The sequence below is a fragment of the Arachis hypogaea genome, chromosome 12 (assembly GCF_003086295.3).
Source record: "Arachis hypogaea cultivar Tifrunner chromosome 12, arahy.Tifrunner.gnm2.J5K5, whole genome shotgun sequence".
In the NCBI taxonomy this organism is placed as follows: Eukaryota; Viridiplantae; Streptophyta; class Magnoliopsida; order Fabales; family Fabaceae; genus Arachis; species Arachis hypogaea.
Window position 1 is genome coordinate 93,817,508 of NC_092047.1, and position 17,880 is coordinate 93,835,387.

Below are 17,880 nucleotides of genomic sequence, written 5' to 3' on the forward strand. Positions count from 1 at the left end.
TGAAGTTAGAATGTACACTTGCCTCTTTGGTTTTATTTGATTTCAACGTATAATGTAATTTTTTAAACTAAGTTTAACGTAGTTTATTTTGATTAAGCATTTTGAATGATGTTGTGAATATGTTTATCAGATTTTTAATTAGTATGTTCTTTGCAAACATGACGACAAATAGATCTTGATGGCAAATTTTTTAAAATGATTTTGTACTTCTAAAGATGGAAGGTCTGTTGTTGGACTGACCCTCAGTGAGTATGTACACCACAATATTTGCACCCATGTTGTTGGCCATTGATCTTTGCTTCAAGCTGTGAAACTTGATTTCTTGAGACCTAGATCTTGATATCAATTGAAGATTTTTAATGGCCTAGAGAGGGTGAGGGGATTGGATTTATGGCCTCTTTTAAATTTATACCCTTTAACTTCAAACTAGATTTTAAATTTGTTAAGTCTATAATATTGGTTATGCAAGCACAATTTAGTTGTCTCTTGACGATTGATCGGTAACAAAGCAAACAAGTTACTTTTGAATACACTGAGTTGCTATCACGTCTGCGAGATTGATTATGTGGGAGACAATTTTATTTTGTTTCATATCAAAAGAAAACAGAAACAGAACAGAGAAGAGTAAATGACAAAGTCATGTATCAGGTTTAACCACCATGTAGAATGTGACTTACATCTAGTTTCCACCACAACTGTAGTAGAATTTTTACTATCTTTTCAAAGACATACAAACATCAATTTCCAATTATTCAACTTAATCCTATCAAGGACAAACCAAACTTCTAGCTAAGCTTGATTTAGCTAGATTCTTTCTTAGACTTTCAACATCTAAGTGCTCACCCAACTTAATGAGAATCCTCTCAGTATCATAAATACAAAACGATACATACAAAAGAGATCGAAATAATTTTCTGACTTTTCTCCATGATTACTTTCTTTGCATTTTCTCTCAAGGCTTTGACTAATATCTTACATATTTGCGTTTTTCCATTGATTAAAAAGACAAAGAAGGATAAAACTGAAGAATAGAAAATTCAATGTAAAATCATGAAGGAGAAGAAGGTATAGCTAGAAAGCTATGAAGACCCAAACAGTGTGCTAACTCTACTTACTTCAATTTTTAGCCGTTTACTCTTATAGCTTCCAAAACTTGAGTTTGGTTGAACATCTTTGATTTTGTTCTTCTTTTCCATAAATCATATCAGAGACGCGGAAAAGATATGAGACAACAGCAATGATTTCATGGATAATAGAGTTGGCTTGAATTTTTACCTAGTTGCTTCTCTTTTTTCTTTTTTTCTTTCACTTCAAAATTTTGAACTATTGATCCATTCTTGGCTCCAAATTTCAATTGTGACCTTTGATTTATAACAGAGTAAAACAACTTCTATTTTTTTTTTTTTCTTGCCCAAAAATATGCAGTTAGAAGATGGTAATTTCAACAAGTTAGAGTGATTCAATCTTTGACTTTTTCCTCTTTTTCCCTTTTGGTGCATAAGTTTGGTGATCCACCTTTTTTCACTTTGCTTAAACCTAATCTGAACATACCTTTTTACTTGTGAAACATATTTTTCTCCTTGATTTAAAGTTAGTCACATGGGTTATGGTCATAAGAGAAAAGTAATTGCTTGTTTAGAGAGTTGAACACTTAATTACGGGCCAAAGAAGGGAATAAGTGCTGTCAAGAAAGCTTTGGACTAGTTTTTGAACATTTTATTTTTCTGCACAATGAACACATACATTACTCACATTTTTGGGCTTTCAACCCAACCACTAATTTTTGTCCTCATCAATTTATTGTTATTTTTCTTTAAACTCAACAATGTTTTAGAGTGAAAGCTATGGACAAATGAGTAAATACTTCTTTCAAATTAAAGTATCATCTTATGGTACTGCATTGGAAGCTTATTTGGTTAACAATAATGTGTGGAAGAAACTGAGTGTCATGATCTTGAAGTCTGTAACAACTTCGTGAAGCTCAACCACTAGTGTCCACACCTTGCTATGATCATTTAAACCTTGACGATAATTCTCCTTCAGTGAAGGAGGAGCCACCTAAAGTAGAATTGAAATAGATTCCTAGTCACTTAAATTTATCTTTCATGGGGAAAAAAAAAATCTTCATGTTATACTCGGTATATTTTTAAGTGACTTGGAAGAAGGAAAGCTGCTTAGAGTTTTGAAGGGCCACAAAGATGCTATTGGATGGAAAACCTACACAGAAGTTTTATGAAAGGCAACTACAAACTACATGTTCAACCCCAACAGTGAAGAATGTAGTAAAAACATGTTGTCAAGGTTAGAACTGTGCAGTTTGTACCAATAAAGAGAGGAATCAGTGTGGTTAAAAATAATTACAATGAACTCATTCCGAACAAAACAATTAGATGATGATGTATGTTCATTGACTACAGAAAATTAAATGATGCAATCAAGAGAAATCATTTTCCACTTTCTTTATTGACCAAATATTGGAAAGAATTACAGGTTTGTTATGCATAATATTGTTTTTTTTTTATGGTTATTTTGGTCATAACCAGATTTACATAGCTCCAGAGAATCAAAAGAAAAATACTTTCAGTTATCCTTTTGGCAAATTTGCATGCCGAAAGATGCCTTTGGATTATGAATGCCCCTACCAGTTTTCAACAATGCATAGTAATTATGAACCACTTTTCAATGATGCAATGAGAAGATAATTAAGATTATTATCGACCAGTAATTATGAACCAAATTCACCCTCAAAATATAGAATTTATATTTAAACAGAAGTAAGATTTTTTATCATTAACTAAAAGAAAACCAATCCCAAAACGTGGGGTAAGAATCAGAGGTTCACTGCTTAAAGAACTGATGCAGATAGCAGTACCAAAGACACAAAAGTATCTGAGAATATGCCTGACATCAAAAAAACATAATCCAATAAATATACCATTAAAAATAGAATCAGTCCATAATTTGTTCCCTTTTCCTCCTCATGTAGTCTTCTCATATTAGCTACCCTGAGTCTCTGATCCCAAGTAACAAAAATAAAGCTCTCTCCCAGATCTAGCACTAATTTATCAGAAAATATTTTGATAAATAACAAAATCGCTTTTATAATATCAAATGTGTGTGTCTTTAGTCTTTACCATGCCATTCTAAAAAGAAAGATAAAAAAATTCAATTTAGTGGCCAATCAATGGGATCAATCTGAAAGAAAATGTACTAGATCATTATATAATTGGCTAAAATTAAATATGATCTGCTGTAATTGAACAAAAAAGGTGACACTGGCTGAAGAACAAAAATCTTTCCAAAGAAGAAGTATTAAAGAGATTAAAAAATGCTTTGTACACAACAAAAATCAATTACCGTGTATTTGTATATATTTACATGTGTTGTTTTATACATTTCCAATATATATTTTATGTTTCAAATATGTATTCTATACGGGTAACTTATTTATGACTAATATTTTGTGTATATGTTAGAATGTTCACAACATACCACATGATGCAATTCCTAACCTTTGTCCATATTACCTGAGTAATGAGCTTTTACTTGCTTTTTGTTTTAAATACATTATATGATATAATTTGGATAACCATTCACGCGGTCAATGTAAAAGGTAGTTATTTTGCTGACGTAGCATTACGTAGTTGAATGTACGTCTAAAACTGTTTTACACTGACAGGTCATTAAAATTACATTCTAATAATAAATATATAAAAGAATATCATGTTCAGTTTTAAAACCAGCATTTTTGGAGCAAGGCAACACCTTCCAGATTATAGGAAAAACTGCAAACAAGATATTGCAAGACATTTATGAAGCCCATAGTCAAAGGAGAGATGGGATTTCAAACATGAGAAACTACTGGTCAAGACAATTGAGGAACAATCAACAATGCATAGAACAAAGTCCTGTTCAGAAAGATGTATAACTAGGAACCTGAAGGATTTATAGCAAAAGACATGATGGGAAAGATAATTATAGGAATATTCTAAGAAGGTAGTAAGTGCCATAGGCATATGTTCTAGAATAGGTGATGTGTCCTAGTAGTAGAATGTTTTAGGGTCTTTTAGGTTCCTATAGAATGTAATCTTTTATGTTGAATAAAATGGAAAAGAAAAATATTTAGCTTTAGTTAGTGTAGTTTCTAAGAGTAGCTTTAGCATATCAATTTCCTTATGAAGACAATTGCAGAACTAATCCAACATTTGATACAGCATGTTGTTATATGACAACAAAAGTTAATCACGAGCTCCATAAAATCAAAAGAAAGGGGAGGGGAGAAAGGAACGAAAGATAAAGAGGGACTCACAAAATAGCGGCTCTTATATTCAATGAAGAGAAAATGGCAATGGAATCTCCAGCAGCCTAAACATCAACAATGAAATTAAAACAAGTAGAATAATCACAGAAGCCCAAGAAGTAACCATAGCTAAAAGCAATTAAAACTTACCAATTGAACTTGGTTGAAGTGAGCCATGATAACGGTTGTGCAAGCAGCTGTAAATCAAATGCATTGGAGTCATGGTTTTTTAGATTGAATTTTGAACTAGGATTTATCTTGGAAACTAATAAGAATAAAGACGATACTTGCTCTTACCCATAATACCAAGGTATTAGGATTTATCTTATGGATGAAATAGTTTAAGTAATGGAGTGAGTAAGATGGTTTGCCATTTCATCAAGGGAAGGTGTTTGTTTCAGTGTTTTATGAATAAGGAACATTATGCATGAGCAGTGATTGGAGCTACAGACTACCGGTGTGACAAAAATGGTAGAGCTGTAGCTTGGATTAGAACCTTGAGGTGTGTTCCCCTCTCAAAAGTGGTTCTAAGGAAATTACCTTCGATGCTGATTGGAAAACCTCTCCTCCAAAATTATTAATCTCTGCACAAGAATGTACTTGAAAACAGCTCAGTTATGACAAAAGTTCTCTCAAAGTCACTTTTAAGGCACATTCACATGACCGTCATGATCATTTGTTTACATGTAACTTAAGAAGAATTTTATACCATAAATGCCAACTAAATTTTGAAAAACAAAAAGTAACTATAGTACTTGGGAGGTTTATATATTTGTGATTACATCAGTCTGAGCAAGTTATGTGCAAAAGGCATCTAATTTATGGACAATAAAAAGGATCTTTTGATGTACAAATTCTAGCAACTATACTCACCAGTACAGAGGCTTTGCTTTTCAAAGACACTCAAAGGAGGTTAGTAACAGTTAGGACAATTGAAAACCTATAGTTGCAGTCACCATAGAATGACCAACTACCAGTAGTCCATACAAGAACATGAACCATGCTCAAAATGGTGAAACCGCTTCCTGTCCCTGATAGTTATCTTGCGATTGTAAATCTTTGATATTAATTTCATGGAGGAATGACAATCTTCACAAATTCGCAAGTTTTTCACAATCTGAAGTGGGGTCTTTGGTGTTGTACTAATTAAGCCAAAGGCAACTGCAATCTTCTCACTGTGGTAATGCAGCACACTTTCTTTATGTGTCTCATCCATCTTAAGCAAGACTTGTGTGGTATCTGGCCTATAACCTTCAAAATTTAATTTGTTCGAAATTTCCTCCAACATTGAGTGTATTTCTTTGGCACTAGGATGGGAATCATCTTCAACAAGAAACTCATGAATAACACCATCAATCTCGATCCAACTGCATCCAGGGTCTTTCCTTATGTCCAAGTCTTTCATCATCAACCTCACCTCTGCAACTGCATCCCAATCACCAGATGAGGCATATATGTTCGAGATAGCCACATATGCCCCACTATCGTGTGGAGCCAGTTGCATTAAAACCTCTGCTGCACGCCTTCCAATTTCAACATTCTTATGTAGCTTACAAGCACCAAGCAAAGCCTTCCATATGACATCATCTGATTTTATTGGCATGTTCAATATAAGTTCTTTGGCTTCTTCTAGATATCCAGCACGTCCCAAGAGATCAACCATGCATCCATAGTGCTCTATCCGAGGCACAAACCCCACATTAACCATACGATTGAAATATGATCTACCCTTGTCTACTAACCCTGCATGGCTACAAGCACTCAAGATGGCTATGTATGTTACATCACTAGGGGATATGCCACTTCTTTCCATCCTCACAAAAAAATCAAACACGTCCTTGGCTTTACCATGCATGGCTAGACCACCGAGTATAGCATTCCATGTTATCACATTACTCTTAGGCAGACTCTCAAAGACCTGAACAGCCTTCCCAATGCTCCCACACTTTGCATACATATCAACTAATGCAGAGCCAAGAGCGTCATCAATCTTAATCTTGTTCCTCTCTGCATACAAATGCACCCATTTCCCCAGTTCAATGGCCCCGAGCCGTGAAATTGCAGGCAACACGCTGACCAAAGTCACCCGGTTCGGGAGCAAATCCTCCATCTGCATCCTATGAAACAACTCTATGGCCTCCAAAAAATACCCATTTTGTGCATAGCCAGAAATCATTGCATTCCAAGAAACCACACTCCTTTTATGCATCTTGTCAAACAACTCCCTAGCAGCCGTAAGGTTCCCAACTCTCACATACCCATCAACCATCACATTGCACAGAACCACAATACCCTCCTCCCTCCTCTTATCCCTCATCACTTTGTTCATATAATCAACACCATCAACACTCCTGCGAAACAAAACATGGGAATCCTCCATATTCCCGCACATCACATACATCCTTAGCAGATTGCTAACCACAAACTCATCACCAGAAAATCCAAACTTCACAACCAAACCATGAACCTGCTTCCCTTCCTCCAACCTGGTCAACACTGAACAAGCCTTCAACACAGAAGGGAAGGTGAACCTGTTGGGTTCCACCATCCCATCAGACACCATATTGCAGAAAAACAGCAAGGCATGCAGTGGCCTATCATGGGTTTCAGCAAGTGCTCTTATCAACGTGTTCCAGGCAAAGCAATCTGGTTCAGGCATTTCATCGAACAACAAGAGGGCATAGTCAATATCACGAAAATCAGAGGTTGCAGAGTGCCTGAGAAGCTCTGTTGCCACAACAGGTTCATGGTTTTGTGCTGTTTTGATGAGAAAGGCATGCACTTGCTTCAATTCTTGCATGCTTTGGCATGTCCTGATTTGTGTGAGGAGCAACTGTGAATGATGAGGTGTGCTGGTTTTGGGGTGCAACAGCGGTATGTTCATGTTTATGGATGACATTAACGTTGGAACTTAAAGAGGATTATGGTTTTGGTTTTTGGTTTGGATATACCCCTTCCCTTAATCGTGGCTCCACCGTTGGTTGTGTCAAGAGCAAGGTTCTGAAAACCGGACCAGTCATCAAACCGTTTTAGTCATTAGTTTATTGGTTCACTGGTCTAACCGGTCTAACCGAGGTTCAACCGGAAAAACCGTTCCATAATAAAATAATAAATAAATTATAAATAAACATCCTAAATATCTTTCAAATTTAAAACCCTACGTAAAATATCACCAACTAAATGTAATTAATCATCAAAATATGCAATAACTTGCTGCAAATTTGTTGACAATTAACATAATTATACTTCCATTAAAAATAGCTGGATTGAATTACAATGCACAAGTTAAAGATAAAGAATATTGTCTTAATGTAGCTAAGTCAAAAAGTAAAACAAAAAATGATAGTGTTGCACAATAAACACACAACAGAGCCCGAAACAAACACACAACACAACAGAGGCTGAAACAAAAACACAACAAAGCCTGAAACAAAAGGAATCCAACATGGAGGAGGGGTAGCAAGTCGGCGGAGATCAAGAACAGGGACAGTGCAACCAAACAATGAAAACAAAATTTTGTTTATATAACAAAACAATCAAAACATGAATCATACAATCACTAATTGGAAATTTTTTCTTCATAAGAACAGAACAATGAAAACATGAAGCATATAATAAATCAAAAGATCACCAATTGCAAATCTTTTAATAAGAACAGAAGTTAGAAAAAGCAATGAAGGAACAGTGAAACAATAACACAGGCAGTGCAAATTCAAGAAACTTTAATAAAATTTAACTACAGAAACAGACAGTAAAGCAGTAATAGAGTTATCAATTTAAAATTTATCATCAAAACATTCAGTGAGCAAAACCAATCAACCAAGTACTGACTGGGTATTCAGAAAAAAAAAAAAAAAGAATCAAAAGAACATTTAAATCACAGCAAAAACACAAAAACAATAGGAACATTTAAAACAAAGCAACCCAAAAAAAAATCTAAAAATCACCATTGCTGAAAACAATGATTTGATCCGTGTATGCTCAAAGAATTAAAAGCTAAGCTTACAGGAAAGTGAAGAATACCAAAACCAAAGAACCTTCAATCACAGCTTAAATCAAGAACAGAAAATCACAACAAAAACAAAAAAATTAAAAGTAACAGAAGAACAACAGAACAACAACACAAAAACAATTAGCAAATTAACAAATTCACAATAACAGTTAAAATTTACCAGAAGAACACTAATGCAAGTGGAATCATCATGCTAATATGTTCTCTGCAAAGATGCTATTTGTGCAGCTAAAATTTCCTAATTATTAATATCCAATTATTCTAATTTCACATGCAATCAACTTACTAAAAGCTAGAAATTATAAAACCAACCAGAAAAATGGTTAAAGCATTTCATCAAACATGCTGAGTGCGGTAAAATTAAAACAAAATAAGAGAATTCAAAGCTTAATATCAATGTGATAGAGAAGAGAACATAACTATTGTAACTTTAATTCAGTCTATGAAATAATCCAAACCACTACCAAATCAAATAGTTACTTATTGTAATAGAAATCAGAAGTTGCAGAGTTTGAAGCAGAGTATTGGTGTTGTGTGAGTGTATTGTCTGGTGGCGGGTTTAGGGAACTCAAGGCGGCGACAAAAGAGAGCAGTTCGACGGCTAGGTGGAACGCGCGGGTTGGTCGCAGTGTTTGAAGCAGAGCAACGTGGCTTCCAGACGAACACGAATGCGAACTCGAACGGTGAACGGCGAGTGAACGCCGAGCGAACGTGAACGGCGAAGAACGCGAACGAAGACGACAGCTGAACGAAGACGCGAACGTGAACGGAAAACAAACGGCGACGGAAGCGCGGCTAAGCAGACAAAGACGACGGACGCCGAGCTCGAGGAAGCAGCCGCGATCGGTGACAGCGAACAGGGGTTGAAGACTTGGGTCACGAGGGAAGCTACATAGACGGACGGATGGCGAACTTTGAGTGCGACGGACGCAGCAGTATGCCACTCCTTGCGGCGGTGGTGTAGGCTTTTTGGCTGGGGTTGTGTGATTTCTTTCTGAATGAAAGAAAGGGGGAAAGGGAGAAAGAAAGGAAGGAGCTTTCGTTTTTGTGTAAACCGGGGGATTCCGGTTCAGTCCAACCGATCAGTTCTTGTCTAGTTCAACGGTTTTTCACCGGTTTTCTACACAACAGTTTTATATATCTGACCGGATCGTTAATGTTGTCGGTTCGCAATTAAACCGGTTCGACCAGCCGGTCTAATCCAGTTTTCAAAATAAAAGGTGAAAATGGAAAATATGCTATTTTTTAGTAAAATTTTAAAAATAGAAAATATTAAAATGAAATCAGAAAATTATAACGTAAATCAAATACATTCTTAGCATGGGTTTGGTTTTATGTTTTCGTTTTTAGTGTTTTTATTTTAGAATTTTGTAAATAAAAAGAAAAATAATAAAAGCAATATAATTCAATTTGTATTTTATCTTTTATTTTATTTTATTTTTTTACAAAATTCTAAAAATAAAAAATAAAATAAAACTTAACGTATGATTAGCATTTTTCTAACTAAATAAAGTCATTTTGGTTTTGGAATTTTAGAACAAAAATAACCTGATTTAGTCTAGACGGTAGTTTTTGAAAATTAGACAAATCACTAATTTTATGAAAATTGGATAAGTTGCAGTGGATTCCACCATTTTCACTGAAGGCAGGAGCTTTTTTGGGAGGTCAGGAGGTCTAATGAGGCTGCTCTGGCGGACATCTCGACGCTCCAGGTGTCAGTGCGGACAGTAGAGGCAGAGATTGGAGTTGAAGCAGAGAGGGTCACGACGGTTGCTGAATTGCCGGAGGAGTTAGCTAAGCTGGGCTTCTTCACGTTGATCTACGGTTTTCAGGCATGAAGAATAAGAATATTTCTCTACTCGCCTTCTCTCGAATATATTGACAAGAGAAAATCTCAAGTTTGCGCTAAAGTTGTTTCTCTAAAATCCTTCAAGAAAAGCAGTTAATTCTGTTCTGACAGCTGTCGAAATGGCGTTGCCGGTGGTGGTAGACGCAGAGTACCTCAAGGAGGTTGACAAGGCCCGCCGCGATCTATGCACACTCATCGCCAACAGGAACTACGCTCCTCTCATGCTTCGCTTGGCGTAAGCTCTCTCTTTCACTCTACCGCTTAAGGAATACAATATTCTCAAATTGATGATTTGGAGTTGGTATCACTGCAATCTTAGTTGAAGCAAATGCCGCACAAGATTCTCGAACACTAATCAACCTACGGCGGAGTCCAATCTGCATTCGAAGTCTCTGTGACCCAACCCTGTCATCCTCTCCAGTGACGGACCCAGAAAATTTATGTTAGGGGGCAAAAATAATATACATTACTATCAAAAGATATATTAATCTTGATGAGTTTGGAAAACTCTAAATTAAAAATGTGATGAACAAAAATTATTAATATTATTAATTTGATTAATTGCAAAAATATTAATATGTTGATTAAATTAATTTTTGCAATGCAGGTTTTATTTGGGCCGAAACATAAAAGAAATATTGCAAGCCCAAATCAAAACCAACATTCAGCCTAGGTGTATGTTTCCTATAATATGTGGCTGAAGCAATTTGTGATTAATTGGGCCAGAACTCAAACATTGCCATAAGCCCAATCAGTTTGGATGAATCAAAATTTTATTGGGCCAGATTAAATGTTGTTGCTACTAAGCCCAATTTTAATTTTGATGAATGTTCCTCAGGCTTGATCCGAAATCAAGAGAAGAAGAAAGCAAAAATTGCTTCCAACAGATCCAAGTATTTTACCATGTGATGGATTTCAAATTTCATTAAATTGTCATTTATTACAAGGGAAATATGAGAGAGAAATTTGCAGTTGAGTTGATTGATTGTCATAGTGCTGCACGCTACCAATAGCAAAGAAAGGGAAGTAAATTAATTCACTTTAGTTTATTTGTTCAAAAACACTTGATTGCTTCTCTTTCTACATTTTCTATTCTCTCATCTCTCTCCTCTTTTCGGACAATACCCAGGAAACAATGGAAGCAAAACTTAGCTACAGAATTGAAGGAAGAGCACGCTACAAGACCATCTCAATGATGGCAAGAAAACATAAAAAATGTAGTGGCTGAGATTCTTATCACTTGTAGTAAGATTTTGTGATGAGATCTTAGCTTCTCCATACCAAAAATGGAGAAGGAGATTCGGCCAGCAGGAAAGAAGATCTTGGAGGAGATGGCTTGTCACCACTTTTGAGTTCACTCATCACAGAAGGTAGCTAGGGTGGCTGCGTGGGGAAAGAAGCAAAAGTGGAGCAGAAGAAGTCATCATCATCATGAAGCATCAAGGGCCAGAAATCCATCTTGGAGAGCAAGCCAAGGATGGAGAGCTCGGATTGATGAAGAGTGATGACCAAGGAAGAACTAGAAGTAATTGCATGTTGGTTATTGCATGGATTATCTCTTCTCTCTCTCTGGCCGAACCGGTTTTGTTCTTGGAGAAGAAGAAGTTGGCTTGGTTTTTGGCTTCAAAAGTGGAGGCTTCCCTCTTCTATAAAAAGAGAGAACAGCCACTGTTTGGAGCAAGGAGTTAGAAGTAAGCAGTGAGAGTGCAAGGCACAGAAGTCTCATAGCTACCTGAGCTAATAGATTTTCTTCTCCTTCAATGTATTCTGTTTTATATTTTTTTTTTGTTTAATTTTGTCATGTCTTGAGTCTCATGAAAAAAGGCAAACAGTGAGGTTCGTATGAAAAAGCCATAGAGCGAAAAAGGCAGAGAGTGCAAAATTAAAAGAAAAAGCCATAGATGTCCTTAGAGTTCCTTTGTTCATCTATGTTGTGTTTCATGATTCTGTGGGAATCCCCTTGTAAGTTGGGTTAGCACTTTACAGATTGTAATCAGGAAGATTATAGTGAAATTCCATCATGGTTGTGATGGAGACTAGATGTAGGCTGCACTGCACTTAGCAGCTGAACCAGGATATATCTGGGTGTAATTTTCTCTTTTCTCTACTCCATTTCTGTTTCTACTGCACAGGAGCTAAAACTGAAAAAACTATCTCGTGCCAAGTGACGAGACAAAAATAAAAGTCTCGTGCCAAGTGACGAGACAAAAATAAAAGTCTCGTGGCTAAGGACGAGACAAAAATCATCTCCTGAAGTCATTTCAAAGACCAGCAAGTGTTACAGAGCAAAAAAAGGGGGCTAAGATTCAACCCCCTCCCCCCTTCTCTTAGCCACTGAAAACCATCAATTGGTATCAGAGCTTGGTCTCAAAGAGATCAAGCTTTGCAGCTTGGAGTAAAGATCCTCATGGCAGAAAATAGTGGCTCAAATGTGGTGTGTCCTACAATCTGACCGAAGGACAATCAAGCAACAGACCTCCTCTTTTCAATGGGAAAAATTATACCTATTGGAAGGAGAGGATGAAGATATTTGTACAAGCAGCGAATTACAGACTTTGGAAGATCATCCTGGAAGGGCCTCAATATCCAACTGTTACAAGTGCCGAAGGAGTTGTTTCTCTTAAACCTGAAGCAAGTTGGACGGATGAAGATAGAAAAAAGGTGGAGCTCAACGCCAAGGCCATCAATATGCTCAACTGTGCTATCATCTTTGAGGAGTACCGACGGGTATCACGTTGCACAACAGCAAAGGAAATCTGGGATAAACTCCTACTTACTCATGAAGGAACCACCATTGTGAAAAAGACCAGGATTGATATGTTGAACAGAGAGTACGAAATGTTTGCAATGAAGGAAGGAGAATCCATTGATGAGATGTTTGAACGCTTCAACACCATTATTGTTGGCTTGGATGCTATGGGAATCAAGTATCCTGAATCTGTGCTAGTGAAAAGAGTGTTGAGATGTCTCACAAAAGAGTGGGAAACTAAAGCTTTAATTATCTCTGAGAGTAGCGGTCTTGACTCTATGACTTATGATGATTTGAGAGGAAATTTACTTGCTTTTGAAAATACCTACTTGAAAAAAGATTCAAAAAAGAAAGGAATAGCTTTTTCTTCTGTCACTAACCCTCTGGATGATGAATCCAGTGATAACTCATCTGAAAATGAATTTGTGTTGTTTGCTAAAAAATTCAGGAAAATGGTGAAGCTCAAAGGCAAAGGAAGCAGCTCAAGGAAAATGAAGAAAGACCTTAGCAAAGTAACTTGTTACAACTGGAAGGAAATGGAGCATTTCAAATCTGATTGTCCCAAGTTAAAAAAGGAAGAGAAGCCAAAAAGAGGAAAGAAGAAGGGACTGATGACTTCATGGGAAGATTTGGAAAATGACTCAGATGATGATAATGAGAAATCCGAAACCAAGTCACAACCTTGTCTCATGGCAGATCACATAGATCAGGTAGTCTTTCATAACCCTAACACTGAAGATCTTCATCTTATGATAGACCACCTTTCTGAAAAAATAAGATGTTTCCTGCTGGAAAATCAAGAAATTGAACAACAAATCACCATTCTTAAAGCTGAAAACAGTTTTCTTAAAGAAAAAGCAATGGAGGCCGAAACTGCTTGTGATCTTGTTGAAGAAAATAAGCAGTTAAAAGCCCAAATTAAGAGCTGTGAAAGTGATCATTCCGTTCTTGCATATGTAGACTGTTTTAAAAGAAATGAAGAGTTGCTTAAAGAGGTTAAAAGGCTTAAGGAAGACTTAGCCAAGTTCACCCAAAGTTCTGAAAATCTGAATCAAATCTTGGCTAGACAAAAACCTCTTTATGATAAGGCTGGGTTGGGGTTTTATAAATCTGCTGAAAAAATCTCATTTTGAAAACTTTGCCTCATCCTCTAATGATACAAGATTTCAAGACCCCACCTACTTTAACAAAACAGCAACTCCAAGATTTTGTAGACTATGCAATCGAAATGGACACTTTCCTATTCAATATTTTTTTGGTGAAAGAATGATTGGTGTTAAAGTTTGTAAAGTTGTTTTTTATTACAATGGCTTAGGACATAGGAGATGGTTTAACATGAAAGGATCCAAGAAAATTTGGATACCTAAGGTCACTTAAGCTTGTTTTGTAGGTGTGTCTAGCATCCAAACGGAAAGAAAATATGTGGTATATGGATAGCGGATGCTCTACGCATATGACCGGAAAGACAACCTTCTTCATAAAACTTGATGAATATGATGGATGACTTGTCACTTTCGGTGATGATGCAAAAGGAAAAATAGTGGCTGTTGGGAAAGTTGGTAAAATTTTTTCATCTTGTATAAATGATGTTCTTCTTGTACATGGTTTGAAACATAATTTACTTAGTGTTAGTCAATTGTGTGATTTAGGCTTTGAGGTTATTTTTAGGAAGTTTGTCTGTTTAGTTGTTTGTGAGAAAACTGGGGATATTTTATTTGAAGCTAAAAGATGCAATAATGTGTATGGATTGACTCTTGAGGACCTAAAATAACAAAATGTGACATGATTTACATCTCTTGAATCTGAAAAATAGCTATGGCATAGAAAGTTTGGTCATGCAAGCATGTACCAAATTTCTAAGCTAGTTAAGAAAAATCTGGTTAGAGGAATTCCAAAAATCAAATTTGATAAGGATCTTACTTGTGATGCTTGCCAATTGGGCAAACAAGTAAAATCCTCCTTTAAACCTAAAGATGGAATCTCAACCAAAAGGCCATTAGAGATGTTACATATTGATCTTTTTGGACCAACAAGAACTCAAAGTTTAGGAGGTAAACACTATGATCTTGTGGTGGTAGATGATTACTCTAGATTTGGTTGGGTACTTTTTCTTGCCCATAAAAATGATGCTTTTCATCCCTTCTCCACCCTTTGCAAGAAAATTCAAAATGAAAAGGATTTAAAAATTGCCCATTTAAGAAGTGATCACGGAAGAGAATTTGAAAACCAAGACTTTGAAAAATTCTGTGATGACTTAGGAATTTCTCATAACTTTTCATGCCCTAGAACCCCCCAACAAAATGGGGTGGTTGAAAGAAGGAATAGGAGCCTTCAAGAGATGACTAGGGCTATGCTTTGTGAGAATGAGATTCCTAAATTTTTATGGGCTGAAGCTGTGAATACAGCTTGTTACATTTTGAATAGGACAATCATTAGAAAAGGGTTGAAGAAAACCCCTTATGAGCTATGGAAAGGAACCCCTCCAAATCTTAAGTACTTTCATGTTTTTTGATGCAAATGCTTTGTACTTAATAATAAAGAAAACCTTAGAAAATTTGATCCAAAATCTTATGAAGGAATGTTTGTTGGATATTCCACCACAAGCAAGGCCTATAGAGTTTATCTCAAGGAACATAGAACTATAGAGGAATCCATACATGTTACTTTTTGTGATTCTAACTTAATTCCTAGTACTGTGATAGATAATGATTCAGATAGTGAAAAGGCTGGAACAAGTAAAGAAAATCCCAAATCTGCTCAAAACGAAGAATCTGCCAGTCCAGATTTGTCTCGTCAGATTGGAGGAGATATTTCCATTTTATCTCCTGAGCAGACACGAGAAACTGAAACAGTGAGACCACCAGAAACTCATCAAAGCTCAACACCACTTCGGAAGCCTAGAGAATGGAAGTCTATGAGGGGTTATCCTCATGACTTCATAATTGGTGATCCCTCTCAAGGAGTAACAACAAGATCCTCCACCAAAAGGCAATCCGAACAAAGCAATTTTGCCCTCTTGTCACAAATGGAGCCCAACAATGTCAAACAAGCTCTTGAAGATCCATCTTGGGTCAAAGCAATGCAAGAAGAGCTTGCTGAATTCGACAAGAATGAGGTTTGGACACTAGTACCTCATTCGGATGGTAAGAAAGTTACGGGTACTAAGTGGGTGTTTAAAAATAAACTTGGTGAGGATGGACAAGTTGTTCGTAACAAGGCTAGATTAGTGGCCCAAGGTTACGATCAAGAAGAGGGTATAGATTTTGATGAGTCTTTTGCTCCGGTAGCTAGAATGGAAGCAATTAGGTTGCTTCTTGCCTATGCTGCTCATAAAGGTTTCAAAATGTTTCAAATGGATGTTAAATGTGCTTTCCTTAATGGCTTATTGATAGAGAAGTGTATGTGGCACAATCCCCCAGTTTTGAACATAAAGATTTCTCAAATCACGTTTTTAAACTATCTAAGGCTCTTTATGGTCTTAGACAAGCTCCAAGAGCTTGGTATGAAAGGCTTAGTGCCTTCTTGTTGGAAAATCAATTTCAAAGGAGTACCACCGACACTACTTTATTTATTAAAGCATCTAATGATGATATACTCCTTGTTCAAGTTTATGTTGATGACATTGTATTTGGATCGGCCAATGTATCCTTGTGTGAAGAGTTTGGAAAACTTATGACTAGTGAGTTTGAAATGAGTTTAATGGGAGAGCTAACTTTCTTTCTTGGCCTCCAAATAAAACAAACTCCTAGTGGTACTTTTATTCACCTGGGAAAGTATGCAAAAGAACTTATCAAAACGTTTGGCCTAGAAAATTCCAAACCAATGGGTACACCAATGCATCCTAACACAAAACTTAAAAAGGATGATGATGGCCAAGATGTGGATGAAACAAGGTATAGAGGAATGATAGGTTCACTTATGTACCTTACCTCCTCTAGACCGGATATTGTCCAAAGTGTGGGTGTATGCTCAAGGTTTCAATCTCACCCAAAAGAATCTCATCTTACGGCTGTTAAACGCATCATTAGATACATTAAGGGGACTTGTAATTTTGGATTATGGTATCCTAAATCTGATGATTTTTGTGCAGTAGGGTTTTGTGATACAGATTATGCGGGAGATAGAGTGGATAGACGGAGCACATCCGGCATGTGTTGCTTCCTTGGAAGCTCACTCAACATGTGGTCAAGCAAGAAGCAAGCCACAGTGGCTTTATCCACGGCTGAAGCAGAATACATTTCCGCATCTGCATGTTGCTCACAATTAATTTGGTTAAAAACACAATTGGAAGATTACAAATTAAAAATCAATAGTATACCCTTATTTTGTGATAATATGAGTGCTATAAACATTTCAAAAAATCCTGTTCTGCACTCAAGAACCAAGTACATTGAGATAAAATATCATTTTATTAGAGAGCATGTGCAAAAGGGTACTATTGATATTCAATTTGTAAAATCTGAAGACCAAATTGCTGATATTTTTACAAAACCCCTCTGTGAAGACAAATTCTGCACCTTGAGAAAAAGTTTGGGAATGTTTGATTTAAGTTCTATTGATAACTTGTGAATATTTGACTCTGTTCAGTTTTGTCTTGTAGGTTTGGACGAGATAAAAATGAAGGCATGATGGAAGAAGCTATAATCAAGGGGGAGGCAACGCAGAATTCAATTTTCATGGGCCCTACCAAATATCTTTGACCCCCCATGACAGTTTTGTTAGTTCCTCATTTTTTGAAAAATAAAATCACAAAATCTCTTGGTTGTCTTATCAAATCTTGTTAGAAGAAGCATGTTGTCAAATCAAATCTTTCCTTCCAACTAATCCCTTTATTCAAGGAAACTCCTTTTCAGTTTTTTTGAAACTTCACTGGTTAATAACCGCGCCCTTAATGGTTAATAACTCCCTCGACTATCTCTCTCCAATCAGCATTTAATGTCCCTCTAACCTCCCTCCACTCACCTCACCAT

At 36.4% G+C, this 17,880-nt stretch overlaps 1 protein-coding gene across 4 annotated transcripts; it reads right to left on the bottom strand.

Annotated features, from left to right (window-relative positions):
* Positions 1-625: 625 nt before the first annotated feature.
* LOC112727733 (pentatricopeptide repeat-containing protein At5g48910) lies at positions 626-9,325 on the bottom strand. 4 transcript variants are annotated; one of them, XR_011868729.1, is made up of 4 exons: positions 5,174-9,325; positions 4,451-4,497; positions 4,310-4,365; positions 626-2,058 (listed from the first exon to the last, which is right to left on the bottom strand). XR_011868729.1 is itself a non-coding variant. In XM_029290778.2 (2 exons), exon 2 carries the CDS (start codon positions 7,197-7,199, stop codon positions 5,271-5,273), a length of 1,929 nt encoding a protein of 642 aa, XP_029146611.1. In that variant the 5' UTR covers positions 7,200-7,300; positions 8,793-9,323; the 3' UTR covers positions 5,002-5,270. The 4 variants fall into 4 exon arrangements, 1 of the variants encoding a protein (XP_029146611.1); XR_011868730.1 differs by lacking the exon at positions 626-2,058 and adding an exon at positions 2,764-3,143; XR_003812732.2 differs by lacking the exon at positions 626-2,058 and having other exon boundaries at positions 2,764-4,365.
* Between the last annotated feature and the right edge of the window lie 8,555 nt (positions 9,326-17,880).

Excerpts from the sequence above, each read along its gene's own strand:
- LOC112727733 (XM_029290778.2), bottom strand. The coding sequence starts at position 7,199 with ATGTCATCCATAAACATGAACATACCGCTGTTGCACCCCAAAACCAGC.